Here is an 18,873-nt window from a genome sequence, read left to right as displayed (position 1 = left end):
GGGGGGCAGTGGGGGGTGTAGGGGAGGGAGTTGAGGGGGTGTAGGGGCGGGGGGCAGGGAGCAAGGAGGTGTAGGGCTGGGGGGTGAGGAGGTGTAGGGGTGGGGGGCAGTGGGGAGGGGGCAGTGAGGGGGTGTAGGGGCGGGGCAAGGTGTTCACATCTCCTAGGCCGCTGGGTTGGGCTGGTGTGCCCGTGTGTCATTGTTGGGTGTCAGTGGAGACATCGTTCAAAATGGGGGCGGCCCAGCGCGGGGAGAGTCCCTATCGGAAAGGTAAGCCGCTATAAGGGGGGGTGGGAGCAATAGAGCGCTTCCCAACTGGGACCTTGTTACATGCCACCAGATACGTATGCAAATGTACCTGCCAATGATTTGGGGTTCTGGGGTGGCTGGTAAAGTAACCCTCATTAGTCCAAGCATTGAGCTGAGTTGAGAGCACAGCATTTGAGTTTGTGCAATTTGTGGTCGAAACTAATGAGAGAAATGAGCAAGGTCAATGGACCCGAAGAAGAGCTCTGTATAAGCTCCAAGTTTCACTCTCTCACCAACAGAAGTTGGTCAATAAAATATATTCCCTCACCCACCTTGCTTCTCCAAGATCAAGGAACATAGTTGCTCTCTAGGCTACATGACCAGCTAATATGACTTTTACCGTATCGCTTATGTTTGTATCATGCAATTCTATGGCAAAGATAATGACCACCATGTAGAATGGTGCAACTGAAATACATGTGTTTTTTGGGGGTGGCTTTGGTAGTTTTTTCTAATAAAACATTGAAAAGAAAATGTAAATTTACAGGCACAGAAAAGAATGGGCTGACATCGAACCAGTACCTCAAAATGATGGGCCAAATCCTGTGGTTCAGATCATCTATAGTGAAAAATGTATGTTTTGTTTGTTTGTTTGTTTGTTTTAAGATGTTAAGTATAATTAAACCTTGGTAAGGTGAGAACATCTGTGTAATATGTCAGTGGCACCACTGAAGCTAGACTTTAGTTTTCAATAATATATTTTTGTGCTGGATGTCACTGCTAGTAACTATAAAAACATGAGTTGTCTTTACGGTTCCTGTAGTCATCTAGAAGTGAATTTTAAATGTTGGGAATTTAATATTAAAAATGGTAAATACACATTTGTTTTTTGAGAATTTATTTGTTGTAAACCAACTTGAGCCTAGAACAAAGCTTAGGTATTTCACTTTGTCATAATTACTGGGTATTGTTGAAACTGAAAAAACTGAAGTGTGGAAATGGCCTTAATCCTGTCCCTGTTTTTTAAAGGAACATTTCCATAAACTTGCATTTTTCTAGAGACTGGAGAATCTTGAGTTTCTCAAAGCTCCAAAGATAATGTTTGCCTGCTTTACAACCTTCCCATCCTGGAGTGCCCACACTTTTAAAAACAAAAACAAAACCCTCCTGTGTCTTTTCAAATTTTCAGAAATGATCTTTTAAAAATTACAGAATGAAGTTTAAAAAGAATAAAGCAAGTATTAAAACTACTTGGTAGGCAGCCACGTTCCAGGTAATGCAATCAATTAGGATGGTGCGGCTAGGCCTAGAGGAAAATGCAATAATGGATCTCAAGAATGTAGAGAAATAGCATGACTCCTAGTGCCCTCATGAGTATTTTGGACAGATCTAGATGATCTGTTGAAAGATGTTTTAGGAGGTTTCTAATCTGAGCGCTGTAAAGCATCCCACCAGAATGATTCTAGTGAATTGTGCTGTTGGATCAGTATGCAGACTGTTAGGACCAAACACCTTTAGGGAATAGTATTTGACACACACAAAGTTGCATCAATGGGTTGCCAGTCGTAAATCCTCTATTCAGGATTTCTTCTAGTTGTTTTGGGTAATCTGCTCTCCTCTATCCAGTCAGAGATGTCTATGATTACTTTCGGGCTGTTCTGCAGCGGGATGAAAGGAGTGAAAGAGCTTTTCAGCTAACGGGGGATGCCATCGAACTGAATGCTGCAAATTACACTGTGTGGTAAGTAATAGTCGTTACCATTATCTGATTAGATTACCGGATTTCTCTTTCAACTGTCCTGGCAGTGTATCATTCAAAGTCTGCCTGGCCTTGCCTTGCTTTCTGGGAGGCTGAGGATTATTGGAAGCTGCAGCAAGCTCTTAAAGTAAGATTTTGATGCAGTATCGCTAATTTCTGGGAAATGCTATCTGATAGTCTAAACTTTCAAACAAGATGAGAACTAGCCATTAAAAACCGCCACTGATTAAGGTGACATGACAAATCCTATTGAAAGTTTCTCTCTGATGACACCTATTCCTAGTGAAAAGATTGGAACCATTTCCTGCTTGTTTCAAAGGAAGTTCTTATCATATCTAAATATATTAGCTGCTAGTTTTTTTTGTAGTAAATATTACTGAAGTAATTCTATAATCCCCTTTGTAATACCTGCCAGTTTAATTTTCAAGTAAATACTAAACTTGTAAGGACTTCTGAATTCACAGAACTAGATTTCTAAACCAATAGGTACTGTCATAGAATATCAGGGTTGGAAGGGACCTCAGGAGGTCATCTAGTCCAACCCCCTGCTCAAAGCAGGGCCAATTCCCAACTAAATCATCCCAGCCAGTGATTTGTCAAGCCTGACCTTAAAAACCTCTAAGGATAGAGATTCCACCACCTCCCTAGGTAACCCATTCCAGTGCTTCACCACCCTCCTAGTGAAAAAGTTTTTCCTAATATGTCAAATACTTCTCTGTGTATTTTTCCTACTAATATGATTGCATTGATTTATACCAGTTATTTTCATATCAGGTAGACGATGTTCAGTGACATTGCAACAGGTGTGGGGTAGACAAGTCTTCAGTAGAAACTTAAAGTTGACAAGATCTTGGATATCAATATGTTTGTTTGTAACCTTACCTATTTTGGTTAATACCAGCTACCCAATAATAAATACATCTTCAGAATTAGTTGTGTTCTTAAAAATTGCTTTAATTCTTAAGGTACTTTTAACTGAATTTACTCCAGCTTTTTAAAAAAAAAAAAAAAAACCTCCTAAATGGTGTGTTTTATTTTTCTTTAGGCATTTCCGGAGAGTCCTCCTGCATTCATTGAAAAAGGACCTTAATGAGGAAATTAACTATATTACAGCTATCATTGAAGATCAGCCAAAGAATTACCAAGTCTGGTAAAATCTTTTTGATTTCTAGAGACAAACTGTCTTACCTTTTACCATCTCAGAAATGGACATGGCTGCCAGTTCTAAAAGTGTGGAGGTGAGGGTTCTCCCTTCCTCCTTGGATGGAGCCCATTTCAGAGGGGGTTAAACAGGACTGCCCCCAGGCAGAGGTCTCCATAACTCTCTACTCCAGTGCTATGAGTATTAAGTAATGTAAGTAGGCGTGTGAAAAGCTATAAAACTACCAAACTTATTCTGACACAACAAAAATTAAGCAATTACAAATGAAGAATTTTAGCTTTCAGCAGCTCTTGGGTGTTGCCTTTTTGTTGTAAAAATCCTCCCAAATGAAATACGTAAAGAGGGATGACTGTGGTGTAGTGTTTTTTTGTTTGTTTGTTTTGTTTTGTTTTGTTTTTTTGGTTTGAGAAATTATCAGTTTATAGGCCATTTTTCTCTGGGAAAGGCCATGGCTATGAATTCTAACAGGGAGTGGATGTATCTAGTAGTAGTGTATACAGAAATATGTCTGTCAAAGATACAGGTGGGTGATGTGATTGGAATAACAGAGACTTGGTGGGATAACTCACATGACTGGAGTACTGTCATGGATGGATATAAACTGTTCAGGAAGGACAGGCAGGGCAGAAAAGGTGGGGGAGTTGCATTGTATGTAAGAGAGGAGTATGACTGGTCAGAGCTCCGGTATGAAACTGCAAAAAAAACCTGAGTCTCTGGATTAAGTTTAGAAGTGTGAGCAACAAGGGTGATATCGTGGTGGGAGTCTGCTATAGACCACCAGACCAGGGGGATAAGGTGGACGAGGCTTTCTTCTGGCAACTAGATCGCAGGCCCTGGTTCTCATGGGAAACTTTAATCACCCTGATATCTGCTGGGAGAGCCATACAGCGGTGCACAGACAATCCAGGAAGTTTTTGGGAAGTGTAGGGGACAATTTCCTGGTGCAAGTGCTGGAGGAACCAACTAGGAGCAGAGCTCTTCTAGACCTGCTGCTCACAAACTGGGAAGAATTAGTAGGGGAAGCAAAAGTGGATGGGAACCTGGGAGGCAGTGACCATGAGATGGTCGAGTTCAGGATCCTGACACAAGGAAGAAAGGAGAGCAGCAGAATATGGACCCCGGACTTCAGAAAAGCAGACTTTGACTCCCTCCGGGAACTGATGGGCAGGATTGCCTGGGAGAAAAACATGAGGGGGAAAGGAGTCCAGGAGAGCTGGCTGTATTTTAAAGAATCCTTATTGAGGTTGCAGGAAAAAAACATCCCGATGTGTAGAAAGAACAGTAAATATGGCAGGCGACCAGCTTGGCTTAACAGTGAAATCCTTGCTGATCTTAAAACGCAAAAAAGAAGCTTACAAGAAGTGGAAGATTGGACAAATGACCAAGGAGGAGTATAAAAATATTGCTCAGGCATGCAGGAGTGAAATCAAGAAGGCCAAATAACACTTGGAGTTGCAGCTAGCAAGAGATGTTAAGAGTAACAAGAAGGGTTTCTTCAGGTATGTTAGCAACAAGAAGAAAGTCAAGGAAAGTGTGGGCCCCTTACTGAATGAGGGAGGCAACCTAGTGACAGAGGATGTGGAAAAAGCTAATATACTCAATGATTTTTTTGCCTCTGTCTTCACAAACAAGGTCAGCTCCCAGACTGCTGCACTGGGCGGCACAGTATGGGAAGAAGGTGACCAGCCCTCTGTGGAGAAAGAAGTGGTTCGGGACTATTTAGAAAAACTGGACGAGCACAAGTCCATGGGGCCGGATGCGCTGCATCCGAGGGTGCTAAAGGAGTTGGCGGATGTGATTGCAGAGCCATTGGCCATTATCTTTGAAAACTCATGGCGATCGGGGGAGGTCCCCGATGACTGGAAAAAGGCTAATGTAGTGCCCATCTTTAAAAAAGGGAAGGAGGAGGATCCGGGGAACTACAGTCCAGTCAGCCTCACCTCCGTCCCTGGAAAAATCATTGAGCAGGTCCTCAAGGAATCAATTCTGAAGCACTTAGAGGAGAGGAAAATGATCAGGAACAGTCAGCATGGATTCACCAAGGGCAAGTCATGCCTGACTAACCTAATTGCCTTCTATGAGGAGATAACTGGCTCTGTGGATGTGGGGAAAGCAGTGGATGTTATTCCTTGACTTTAGCAAAGCTTTAGATACGGTCTCCCACAGTATTCTTGCCAGCAAGTTAAAGAAGTATGGGCTGGATGAATGGACTATATAGGGGATAGAAAGCTGGCTAGATCGTCGGGCTCAACAGGTAGCGATCAACGGCTCCATGTCTAGTTGGCAGCCAGTTTCAAGCGGAGTGCCCCAAGGGTCGGTCCTGGGGCCGGTTTTGTTCAATATCTTCATTAATGATCTGGAGGATGGCGTATTTGCAGATGACACTAAACTGGGAGGAAGTGGTAGATATGCTGGAGGGAAGGGATAGGATACAGAGGTACCTAGACAAATTAGAGGATTGGGCCAAAAGAAACCTGATGAGGTTCAACAAGGACAAGTGCAGAGTCCTGCACTTAGGACGGAAGAATCCCATTCACTGTTACAGACTAGGGACCGAATGGCTAGGAAGCAGTTCTGCAGAAAATGACGTAGGGGTTACAGTGGACGAGAAGCTGCATATGAGTCAACAGTGTGCCCTTGTTGCCAAGAAGGCTAATGGCATTTTGGGCTGTATAAGTAGGGGCCTTGCCAGCAGATCGAGGGACGTGATCATTCCCCTCTATTCGACATTGGTGAGGCCTCATCTGGAGTACTGTGTCCAGTTTTGGGCCCCATGCTACAAGAAGGATGTGGAAAAATTGGAAAGAGTCCAGCGGAGGGCAACAAAAATTATTAGGGGGCTGGAGCACATGACTTACGAGGAGAGGCTGAGGGAACTGGGATTGTTTAGTCTGCAGCAGAGAAGAATGAGGGGGGATTTGATAGCTGCTTTCAACTATCTGAAAGGGGGTTCCAAAGAGGATGGATCTAGACTGTTCTCAGTGGTAGCAGATGACAGAACAAGGAGTAATGGTCTCAAGTTGCAGTGGGGGAGGTTCAGGTTGGATATTAGGAAAAACTTTTTTACTAGGAGGGTTGTGAAGCACTGGAATGGGTTACAGAGGGAGATGGTGGAATCTCCTTCCTTAGAGGTTTTTAAGGTCAGGCTTGACAAAGCCCTGGCTGGGATGATTTAGTTGGGAATTGGTCCTGCTTTGAACAGGGGGTTGGACTAGATGACCTCCTGAGGTCCCTTCCAACCCTGATATTCTATGATTCTAAAGTCTAAAGTTCAGGCAAATCTTGGAAGGGAAGCTTTTTAAATTCTTGTACTTTGTCTTTAGGCACCATAGACGGGTGTTGATCGAGTGGCTGAAGGATCCATCTCAAGAGCTTGAGTTTATAGCTGAAATTCTTAACCAGGATGCCAAGAATTACCACGCTTGGCAGCACAGACAGTGGGTTATTCAGGTATTGTATCCAGGTCTGCTGCTTTCTCTGGAGGGAGAATCCTCCCCAAATTGTAGAGGCTTGTTTCTTAAATTGAACTTTACCCGCTGACTTGTGTAGATGGAGTGAAAACAATTACGTGGGTGTCAACTCAGAATTCAGCTGTAAACTAACCTTTCAGCTGACCAGTTCAAAAATTTGCTGCTGGCTACTTGCCTTTGTGCCTTTTGTTACAGGAAGCACTAGTACAGGGGTCGGCAACCTACAGCACCTTTGGCACGCGAGCCAATTTTTTGATGGCACACAGCGCCGGCTGAGCCGCTCAGCCTGCCACCGCTCTGGGATTCCCACTGCCAGCTCCTGCCAGCAGGGGTTCCACCGTTGGTGCAACTCAGCACCTGCTGCTGGCCTGGGGGAAGGAACTCCAGGCTGGCAGCGGGCTGAGACCCCCGGCTGGCAGGAGCCAGCAACCGAAACCCTGCTGGTCCCACTCAGCACCTGCTGCTGGCCTGGGGGAAGGAACCCCAGGCTGGCAGTGGGCTGAGACCCTGGCTGGCAGGAGCCGGCAGCGGAAACCCCAGATCTGGGGTGGGCTGAGCCGCTCAGCCCGCTGCGGCTCTGGGGTTCCCGCTGCTGGCCTCTTGCCAGCCAGGGTCCAGCCGCCAGTGCAACTCAGCACCTGCTGCCGGCCTGGGGGAAGGAACCCCAGGCTGGCAGCTGGCTGAAATCCCCGGCTGGCAGGAGCCGGCGGCCGAAACCCCAGAGCAGCGGTGGGCTGAGCTGCTCAGTCGCTGCTGTGGGGTTCTGGCTGCTGGCCCTTGCCATCCAGCATCCCCATCTCCGCAGCCCCACTCGCCTTGCTTCCCGTTGGAGTTTCAGCGCAGGCCCCCTGCCAGACAGGGTCCAGGGCCTCCGGCCCTGCTCAGCCCTACCAGCCGCCAGCTCCACCCACCTCAGCTGCTGATCTGGGGTTCCAGCCGCTGACCTGCTGCCAGCCGGGGTCTGGATCTCCAGCCTGGCTCAGCCTGCTTTCCGGCCTGACCCTAACCCTAACAGTAGTTTGGTTCTATATTATAGACTTAGAGACCTTCTAAAAAACGTTACAATGTATGACCGGCATGCGAAGCCTTAAATTAGAGTGTATAGATGAAGACTTGGCACACCGCTTCTGAAAGGTTGCCGACCCCTCCACTAGTAGCACCCTCTATATCCGCGTTTCTCAAAGGCGGCTACTAGCTGCTTTTCTTGTGGCCACAGCCTCCTGGGCTGTGATAAGGGGGAGGAGGGGCCAAGCAGCGGCCCCTCCCACTCCATGTTGCTCCTGGATGCATCGCCTTGGTGTTGTCTGCTGGGGCTGCAAGCAGGGGTGGGGCCCTGCCCCTCTCTGGACAGAGCTAGGGAACGAAGCTGGAGGAGCAGCCAGTGAGTTTCCCAGCTTCCCTGGGGTGGTGGGGCAGCAGGCTGCGGTCACACAGCTTCAGACGCCATCCCCGTCTCCTGGCCATGAGGCTTTGGGCTCTGGCTACGGGGCTTTAGGCTCTGACCCCCCATTGTCTCCCCCCCGGACTGCCCCCAAATCTATTGCCCCTGGCCCCTACTGCCTATCCTGACCCCCCGCCCCCACCTCCTATCCAGAGCTTAATTTGTCCCCAGGCTTGCCGGGGCTGATAGTCTTTTGTGAAAAGTGATACTTTTATGTTTAATATCACTTTTCACAAAAGACTTAGTATCTAGCAATAAATAAATTACACTGATTTGGACATGTATATGTGCATATTTATTTGTTTTTCCTAAAGCTAACTAAATATTTTAGGAAAAAATGTGAGAGCAGCCACCAGCAAGAGTTCATGGCCGCACTCTGAGGCCACAGAAAAATTTGTCCTGAGAACCCCTGCTCTGTATAATGAGGGTTGCCTAACACTTCCCATTATACCTCCTGTTTTTCCCCAAAAATTTACTAATTTCACAATTTGCTACATTGATTTCTTCAACTAGGTCTAATCAGGATGTGAAAAGTTAGGTTGGAATTCTTCAAAAGAAGAAGGAAGTAACTAGAATTTGTTAAAACGTTTAAATGCGCGGGTTTTTATTTTGTTTTTCTCTTCTCACCATTGTAGGAGTTCAAGTTGTGGGATAATGAACTGGAGTATGTAGACCAGCTTCTGAAAGAGGATGTGAGAAACAACTCTGTCTGGAACCAAAGATACTTTGTAATTTCCAACACCACTGGCTACAACGATCCTGCTGTTCTAGAGAGAGAAGTCCAGTTAGTAATACTGTGCACAATTACATTTGGTGCCCTCCATTTCTCATGTTCTTGAATGCTTCAGCTCCCCTTGACCTTTCCCTGTTAGGGTACAGAATAAAAGCTACAGTGCTGGCATTGGTAGAAGATTTAGAACAATAATCAGGAGCTCAAGCATCCATGCTCATGTTAGATCTATCAGATGCCTTTGATACCGTTGATAATGAGGTGATGACTTGTCTGCAAGCTACGTTTGGGTTGGAGAAGCTGATCTTGAGTGGCTCTCTTACTTGCTGAGCATTCTGAAAGGTTGATAGTGGGTAACTTCTTTTCTGCCCCCCGAGCACTCATGAAGGGTTCTATCTTGTGTCCCCGCTTGTTGAATGTATATCTAGGTCCATTGGGACGGTTAGTGTAGAGAAATGGATTGCGGTATCCTAAGTATGTGGATGACACTCCGCTTTGCCTCCATTTCCTCTGACCAGAGTAAAGCAGTCAATGGACGCACCTAGTGCTTGGTTGAGATCAGGGCATGAATGAGAACTAGGTGGCCAAGACTCAGGCGAGGTGATGTTGGTCATGAGAAGAAAGCAGAAAAATGTATGGTGATATCTGTCCTTCTGTGTCTTGTTTGTTCACGTTTGCAACCTAGGGGACTAGTTAGATTCTCAGCTGCCACTGGCTGATCAGAGACCAGCAATTTGTTTTTAAAAAATAAACCAATCAGTTTTTTGTTTTTTAAAACATCCAGGTTTTATCCCAAATATTTCCTTATTGCAGTGTGCTTAGTTTAGGCAGAAACAACATTTTTTTTTATAATTGTTAGCCCAGTCTTCTCCCTTGGGATCTGAAAGTCAAGCTGGTGCTTTCCTTCTTGCACCATCTTCAGTAATAGACACTTCTGAAAACCAAAGCAGGACCTCAGTTACACCAGTGCTATTTCTGAAGAGATTCCAAAGTTGAGGGGCCCTCATATCCAGAAACTCACTGCTTTATACTGGGGGCTCCAGCCCAAGCATCCGTGCTGATCATACTCATGGCAGTACTGCATGGGGAGAGATGGGCTTTCTCAAGGAGATGGGGCCCTAGGTAATAATGCGCTTTATAGGTTAGTACCAATACCTTAAATTCTACCCAGAAATCAATAAGCAGCCAGCACAGATCATGGAGCACTGCCATAATATGCTCACAGCACAGGATATTTAGCTTAAACTAGCAGGCTGCCAAATATTGCACCAACTTCTGTTTCCAGATGGGTTCAATACATAGTTCCATATAAACTGCACAGCAGTAATGTAACCTGGAGGTGACAAAGGCATGGAAAGCAGTAGTAAGGTCTGCATCAAGAAACAGGTGCTACCCATTAGACCCCCACAAAAGCAATATTTGAAATTGACATCCTACGTTAAGGGCTAGATTTAGTATAATCTCTTAAATTCAATTACATCAATTAAACAAAAAATTCAAGTAGAATATGTTTGCTGTTGAAGTTTTAAACAAAGTCAGACCACTGAACTGAGAGAAGTTGCTGACTGAGCACCTGGCACCAGCGTTTGAGTCCTAAAGCAGCCTTTGGTAGAAATAGCTACTTCTGCAAGAGCACGGAGAATGTTTTCTTTTCAGTTTGTTCAGCTAGTTCAGCTCAATGACTAGCTCATTTGGAAAAGTGACTGGGCGTTGAAAAAACAGGAAAGCTCTTCCAATCTATGAATAAAAACTAGGGGTGGGAGGAGGAGATGTACTAGTTCTAAAATCTTGAAGGACACAGTGACTAGAAACAATCAGTTTGATTGACCAACTACAGATAATACTTCCTTTGGTTAATAAATCAGTTCATTTTTAAATGCAAAACAAGTTTTGATAAACTTACTTTTTTATTATGTGTCCAGCACATTTAAGGTAATTACCCTATATATATTCGATCATACGCTGCTTCGTGTTTAAGCCGACCCTCCCCCCCCAAGACGGATAAGTAAAAATGGAAAATTTTTATAACCTGTTCATAAGCCAACCCTATAATTCAGGGGTCAGCAAACTTTTGCTCCCGGGCCATCAGGATAAGCCACTGGAGGGCCGAGATGGTTTGTTTACCTCGAGCGTCTGCCGGCACGGAAGTAAACCTAAGTAAACAAAGTGTCTTGGTGCATCAGCTGCTCACCCTGACGGGCCTGGACAGCAACTGGTGGGGAAATTTTGGTGGGGGGGAGAAGCTGGGAGTCAGGGGAGTAACCCCTGTGACCACCCCTAGCCCTTCTCCCCATCTATCCTTTCCCACCTTATCTGGGGAGGGCCAGGGGAGGATGTCTCTGGCCTTGCTGGAGCTGCTCCGGCAGGCTGGGCAGCGCGGCCACAGTTTGCTCCAGCGGGCCAGGCTGGGCGGCACCACCGCAGCCAGTTCCAGTGGGCTGGGCTGGGCGGCTCGGCCACAGCGTGCTCCAGCGGGCCCGGCGGCTCGGCCACAGCCTGCTCTGGGGGGCGGGGCCAAGCGGCACGGCTGCAGCTGCTTCGGAGGCTGGGGGGGGAGAGCAGCGTGGCTAAAGCGGGGAGACTCTGGCCTTGCCTCTTCCCTTCTCCTCTGCTGGCTGTGCTGCCTCTCCTTGCTCCCTCCGTTGGGGGGAGAGGCTGTGTCCCACCTCCCCCTCTCTATACCTGTTCATAAGCCGACCCTCTTCTCTGGTGCTTCCCTTTTTTACTAAAAAAATTCAGCTTAAGAACGAGTATATACAGTATATTTAATTAGTGGGAAAACCATTTTAAAAGAATTCCTGTTGCCATCCAAATACAGCTTGACACACATCATGAGTAAAAAAATTAGTTTAGTAAATAAGAAGTTAGTCGTTCACCGTTTTCTAACATAAAAAAATAAAAATTTACCATATGAGTAAATGTATGTTAAGTTATACAATAGTGTAGCCTCCTGGTTAGCAAAAATAAATACCAAATTTAGTGCAAAGACTATAGTTAGTTGCAAATCCAATATTTTGTAATGGTTACCAACCAATGAGAATCAAGCCCTCTTTAGGAAAATAAGTAAAAAAGTATAAATGCAAAACAAGATTAAAATTAAGGTTTCCTTCTTTCTGATTTAATTCATAATTAACATTGGTGATTGAAATCAAAATGATTTCTATCCGTGCACTCTGTGTGGAACGACCCAATGCCTCTTCAGAGCACAGCGTAAGCCCTTGAGGCAGTCCAATTAGGTGGTCATCAAGAGGGTTGAAAGACTTTAAATGAAAGCAATAAGAAAACCCCATTCATTTTTGTTTCCTCCCAGTATATAGTTCGTTCTTGAATGTTACGGAATCTGTACCACTTCTATGACTTGTGAGACTAGGCATTTCCAGATTAATTCTCCAGAGCTAGGGATTGGACACCTTCCTAGATCTATTTGTGAAGAATGACCCTGTGTTCAGAACTCAAATTGAGATAGGTTTAACCTGACTCCTACTCCAGTACCAGATTTGAAGGGTTAATCTTTCTAGATTTCAGCATAGACCTTAGCCTACCTGCTGTTGCCAAGACCTCTAATGGCAGCAGTAAGCTCTGTTCCTCTGCTAGTGACTGTAAAAAGGCTGCTCCAGAAGGGCAAGTCGGCTCAAATATTTTGAGATTGAAAATTGGCTGCAAACTGCTCGCTGCTATCACCCGTTTCTGGACATGAGTCACTGCTTGGGGATGTAGTGGAGAGAGAGGAATGTGAAGGCTTTTTGGTAGAGCTAGAAACATGACATTTTCTTTAATACTCTGCTTGGTGGGTGACCCTCCTGACTGTGCGCTTGGAGAAGCTGCCTCTGTGCTCCTTCTCTTCACTTTAACTCTGCCACTAGTCTGAGCTAGGAAGGAACAGCCCATGTCCTCATTGGCACCAGTGCTATATGCCTCCAGTGAATTTGCACAGGTGCAACTGATTGGCCTTGTAAGTGGAGTTTTGCAAACAGGGCTGTGGATGCACACAAAGAAATGGAATCCAGCGTCTGTGGATTCTGCAGTCCTAGCATGTGCACGTGCCAAAACTGAGTAACTCCGTGCTCTTAGTGCTGGAACTTTTTCCTTCCTTCTGCCTTCAGAGCCCATCGTTAGAGCATTTGGAGAGTAAATGTAGCTCCTCTTCCACGTACCATCAAATTGTGTATTATGTTATAGGCTTCTTATGTCGTACTGTGTGGGAGTTAACCTCTCCTGAAATAAACTCCTACAAAATACTTGTAGGAATTCATATATTGTAAATTGAAGGCAAGCGCCTCCGGGCGCATAACCGCTATCCTGCAGTGGCTTGCCGTGTCATAACAACTGCAGTTAAGTTGCATGGCAGTTGTGTTTTATGCCACCACCTCAGGTGAGCAGAAAAATGTCTGCTGTAGTCTGTACACCTCTACCCCGATATAACACGAATTCGAATATAACACGGTAAAGCAGTGCTCCGGGGGGGCGGGGCTGCGCACTCCGGCAGATCAAAGCAAGTTCAATATAACGCGGTTTCACCTATAACGCGGTAAGATTTTTTTGGCTCCCGAGGACAGCGTTCTATCCGGGCAGAGGTGTATTTTAAAAAGCCTGTGCAGAGGAGGGTTGAGAACAGTGAGATGGGGAGGAGGCTGCAAAGGAGATCTGAGTCTAGGTAAAGAAAACATGTTTCTCTTTTTGGCTCCTTGACCTCTGACAGAAGTGTAACCCGTGTTTTCCCTCGCAGGTACACTCTAGAAATGATCAAGACAGTGCCACATAATGAGAGTGCATGGAACTATCTAAAAGGGTAAGTCTTGTATTTCATCTCTGTGGGGTGAGGGCTTCTGATAAGGGGGCTTGTTGCAGATTGGTGTCACTTGCAGGCCATTTCACTTTGCATGTTTCATGCCTAGACGTGTGAACAGCTCTGGGGGAACAACTGGAAAGCGGTGATCTAAATGAGCCTGAGGTTATACCCACATAAAGGGCTAATATAGTAACCTAATCTCCTGGCCCACTTTCCGCATAATTACTGATTGGGTAGCTTCGTCAGGGGGATCGTCAATACTTTTCACATTTGAAAGTGTGCAGCAGGTTGTTTCTATTTACTAGCTCCAAAAATAAGTCTTAAGTCCTTAAAATACCATATAAATGCCTTTATTCATGGAGTGTCGACAGTGTGCTAGCCCCTCTGCAGAAGATGGTGCTTTGTAAAGAAATGAAAAATCTTGGAAAGAGAAATGATAGCTCGTAGTTAGTTGGTTGACTGGAGTCAAGCGTGTCTCTTTTTGGGCCTCCTCTGAATGAGGTGGGTGGCATAGTCAGCTTTCTGATTCTTTTTATTAGAGCATACTGACAGTGTCTCCAGAATCCCTGTTAAAGATGCTGCAAAGAGAAGCTGACTTTCCCCTGACCTTGAAGGGTTAGAGTTCCACATTACATAGTGCCACCCTGCTCCTATCATCACACACCTACTTTCCACTTCTCCTTCCTAGCTGTGCTGACACTGAATTCAGTTTCTCAGATGGGGCTGGCGATAGGAAGGAGATGGGACTTCAGAGTCCCAACAACTTAAAATATGTACATAGTAGGAGAGGAAAGCAGTTTATAACCTTTTTGCTTTATCCTGCTCATCTCTCTGTGAGCCCCACTCAATAATGGAAGGATATGTGGCATAAAACCACCAAAAGTTGACTTTAAAAAGGGGGAGGAAGGGGGCAAAATAATAGTATTGGGCTACACCAGCTATGCGCTAGGAGGTTGTTGGTTAAAGGCACCCTGCCTCTTGTCTCCCTGTGCACTTGAGATGTTCATCATAGCTTACCTCAGCAGTGGTTTTCAACCTGTGGGCCCTGGGGGTCTGCAGACTAAGATTTCCAAAGGGGTCCGCACCTCCATTTGAAATATTTTAGGGGTCCGCAAACGGAAAAAGGTTGAAAACCACTTCTACAGCAATGCTGACTTGGTGCTATATTGAACTACATCTATTACCCTCTGCCTCTTTTCTATTTATAGCTCCTATTAGATTAAAATCTTCAGATACATCTATCAAAGCCAAAACTTGCTTAATTCTTTGTCAAAGGTGCCAGCAGTACTTACTAATCTCTGCTTTAGGATTCTGCAGGATCATGGTCTTTCCAAATATCAAAATCTGTTAGAGCAACTGCTGGATTTACAGCCAAGCCACAGTTCTCCCTATCTGATTGCCTTCCTTGTGGATATATATGAAGACATGCTAGAAAACCAATGTGACAACAAGGAAGAAACACTAAACAAAGCATTAGAGGTGAGTTGTGAGAGCTCACGTTTTCTACCTCAGGGAGTTTGTCTAGCTGAACCTATTGCCACACAAAGCAAAGACTGGGTTATTTTAATGGAAAAGCTCTCTTGTAAAATAGAGTTGTACATTAATTGCCCAGTTATTAGGAGATGATGACGGCATTAAGTAGTTGTTTCCATTACTGTTACTGTGCACCGTGGTTAATAAATTGTTACTGTGCAGTATCCATCTACTACTTCTCATTATACTGAAGAGAAATCCTCTTAGCCACTCAAAAGTTCAGGGATGTTGGTGAGTTGTTTTTTCCCTGCACTCAGAAGGCATTTGACTTCCATTAGCAGTGTCCTGTTCTTAATAATCATACAGTATATGAATCCTCGGCCTCTGACTGTCAACCAGTCTGCATGCAAGAATTTTCATAGTAGCTTGCCAGCAACAGAGGCCACCTGTGCTTCACCGACAGAAGTGAAAAGCAGAAAGATCCCAAACATTACATGCAAGAAAAGGAGGAAATGCCAATAAGTAAAGAAAATAAATGAGCTTTCAAATTGCTGAAAGAGCAGGGTTTTTTTTGTTTTTGTTTTTTAAAAACCTTTGTGTAAGTTCCTAACATGCTCTTACTTCCCTCTACCTAGTTTAGCAGAGGGCTCTTAGCCTCAAAATAACTGATATATGTATAGGGAGAATCCCTTAGCTTCCTGGTCCACAAGACTGGCAGAGCAGAACTCAACATGGCTCTTAAAGAGCTTTTTTTTAAACCTCTGAGGGTAACAGTAATGGAGTTTAGCCTGAGGTAGATTGATGGACCTGTCCTGCACGGTTCTTTTTTGAACCGTTATAGTCTCGGCCTTCACAACATCCTCTGGCTAAGAGTTCCATGGGTTGACTGTGCATTGTGTGAAGAAATACTTCCTTTTGTTTTTAAACTTGCTGCCTATTTTCATTTGGTGACCCCTTGTTCTTGTGTTATGAGAAGGAGTAAATAACACTTCCTTATTTACTTTCCCCACACCTGTCATGATTTTATAGACCTCTATCATATCCCCCCTTAGTCGTCTCTTTTCCAAGCTGAAAAGTCCCAGTCTTATTAATTTCTTCTCATATGGAAGCCGTTCCATACCACTAATAATTTTTGTTGCCTTTTTCTAACCCTTTTCCAATTCTAATGTATCTTTTTTGAGATGGGGCAACCAGATCTGCACGTAGTATTCAAGATGTGGGCATACCATGGATTTATACCATTCATCCTTCACAGTCCACCAGCACCACAATTTGCCTTGATGCCTTAAAATGTCATCCCTCTTAAGTGTCAGCACTGTTCTGCTCAGCATTGGCTCTTTAATATGTTGGGGGCCTAAAGTTGGTGGTACCGAGCTCTGGCTCACCAAATAAGGCACAGTGTTCTGCTTAACAAAAGGAACTGAATGGAACATTTGAAGGGCAATATTTATACCCAGGGGATGGAGCAAAATATCCAGATGTCCTGTAAGGTGGTGAGGGGAAGATAGCAGGGTGCAAAGAAAGCTATTTAGAGTTAGCCTAGAACTGGAGAGTCACAGGAGACAAACTTCTAGGCAAGCAGCATTCAGGGAATCTCTTTGTGCTGCCCCCAGCGCCAGCTCCGCAGCTCCCATTGGCTGGGAGCTGCAGGGGCAGCACCTACAGGCATGTGCAATGTGCACTGCGCAGAGCGGCCTGGCCCCTCTGCCTAGGTGCTGGACATGCCGGCCACCTTGGGGAGCAGAGCACAGAGCCAGGGCAGGCAGGGATCCTGCCTTAGCTCCGCTGCGCTGCTGACCAGGAGCTGTCCGAGATAAGCGCCTCTGGGCTGGAGCCTGCACCCTACCCCAGCCTGGAGCCCCCTCCTGCACCCAAACTCCCTCCCAGACCCTGCATCCCCTGTCCCAGCCCAGAGCCCCCTCCTGCACCCAAACTCCCTCCTAGACCCTGCACCCCCTGTCCCAGCCCAGAGCCCCCTCCTGCACCCAAACTCCCACCCAGAGCCTGCACCCCGAACCTCCTGCCGCACCCCAACCTCCTGTCCCACCCCCAGCTAGAGCTGCACCCCAATCCCCTTCCCCAGCCCTGAGCCCCCTCCCATACTCCAACCCCCCAAGCGCCCCACAAAATCTAATAGCCCCGGGCCCACAGGAGAGTTAATCTGGCCCTGTTGGCATCAACTATAGGGATAATTGATTTCCTTTTAGGAAGATGCATTTATCAGAAGTCTCTGGATACTAGTGCAAAACTTGTGGCTGAAAAGCCATGCTTTGCTCGCTGAAGAGAAGGCCGTGCTTAATGTGTGTTTGTTTAAGGGTTGTTAAGCTTTTGATTTAATATATTACAACTTTGTAACTTTTCCTTCTTAGTTATGTGACATTCTGGCTAACGAAAAAGACACAATCCGAAAGGAATATTGGAAGTATATTGGAAGGTCCCTTCAGAACAAGCATAGCACAGGCACTGAACCAGACTTGCCGACAGATCAGCAGCAATAACTGCAAGTGGCAGAAGATGGTGTCCAGCTCTAAGATACTTCTAAAGGAACTCCAAGTAGGGGGGACAAGCCAGTATAAACGTAGATGTACTGTTCCCCTCTGCCTGAGTGTGATGTAACTATATGTGCACTGCACGGGTGTTGCTTTTAACAGGAACTGAGTGCGAAGTGTTCAGTATAACACAATCCCCTTTGGTTACCGCTGCTACTGACAATAGCTATAGGTAGATCAAGTAATTAAGTCTTAAATTCATTTTAGAAGTATGCCAAATAAAGGACTTATTTCTTAATAGGAAATACATAATGCTCGGTTTGCTATTTTTAAGGCACTGAATAAATTTCTCACACTCTAGCCTAATCCACTCCACGCCCTCCCCCCTTCCTAATGCAGAACTTATAAGATTCATTGCAGATAACTTGTATGTAATGGTTATAAAGCAACTTAATTTTAGTTGCTTTAAGCGGGGAATGCAATTGTTGCCATAGGCCAGAACAGCTCTGCAGCAGCAACACAATTGTGCTATTATTGTACCCAACTAATGCCAACAACCTGGTTTTGTAATAAAAGTGTAGAGATATTTCAAGTACTCGTATGTGTTTTTAGAACGTTTCTCTCTTCTATACACAATGTCTTGTAGCACCAAGCTATTGCTTCCCGTCGTTAACCATCTCTTACCATAAATTAAAAGACAGGCCTAGGAGGTGTACACACTCCAGCACACGCATGCTTTTTAGGTGTCAGTCCCTGGGTTAGGCGTTTTCAACTCCCATGTTGCTTTAATGTATCTTGTGCCTTGGAATATTCTGATCAGGACAGAACCGGGGAGCTTTCATCATACTTGACGTAAAAAGCAGCCTTGAGTTATTTGTATGGGATGGCGACAGTGGTGAGTACCTTGAACTTCTCAGAGAGCCAACCAAACCCTCTCAGTAGAACATTCAGACCCGTCTTTATTTCAAAATCAAAATGTCTGGGGGGTTTTTCCCCTCCAGCTTCACCCAACCTCAGCTTTGTGGCAAACGGAGGAGCAATTTTGCATCACATAGATCAAAACAAATGTAATCAACAGTGTAGCTCTTACCTTAACTAAATCTGGATGGGCTGAAGAAATGTTCTTGTTGGTGGCCTTCCTGCAGAAAAATAGCCAGACCTGTTCCTCCTTTACCCTTCCTTCACACTTACATTTCACCCCTTTAAAACAACCATTCCCCTACCAGCTGAAAAAATACAGTGCAACTAGAGTGCAGAACAGCTAAAGATTTGTGTATTTGTTTAGAGGGATCTAAAATCTGTCTTACTTTT

General features: G+C 45.2%; 1 protein-coding gene across 1 annotated transcript; it reads left to right on the top strand.

Moving 5' to 3' along the window:
• Positions 1-796: 796 nt before the first annotated feature.
• FNTA (farnesyltransferase, CAAX box, alpha) lies at positions 797-18,157 on the top strand (the record flags this gene model as incomplete). Its single annotated transcript, XM_034774053.1, is given in 8 exon segments — positions 797-882; positions 1,876-1,990; positions 3,054-3,158; positions 6,494-6,620; positions 8,717-8,865; positions 13,538-13,600; positions 14,908-15,079; positions 17,443-18,157. Coding segments are annotated over 8 exon segments (946 nt in total), but the record flags the coding sequence as incomplete, so codon positions are not given.
• Positions 18,158-18,873: the final 716 nt, after the last annotated feature.

Source organism: Trachemys scripta, chromosome 6 (assembly GCF_013100865.1).
Source record: "Trachemys scripta elegans isolate TJP31775 chromosome 6, CAS_Tse_1.0, whole genome shotgun sequence".
Lineage (NCBI taxonomy): Eukaryota > Metazoa > Chordata > Testudines > Emydidae > Trachemys > Trachemys scripta.
The sequence above is the reverse complement of the archived record's forward strand: the minus strand, read 5'-3'. Positions and strand labels throughout refer to the sequence as shown.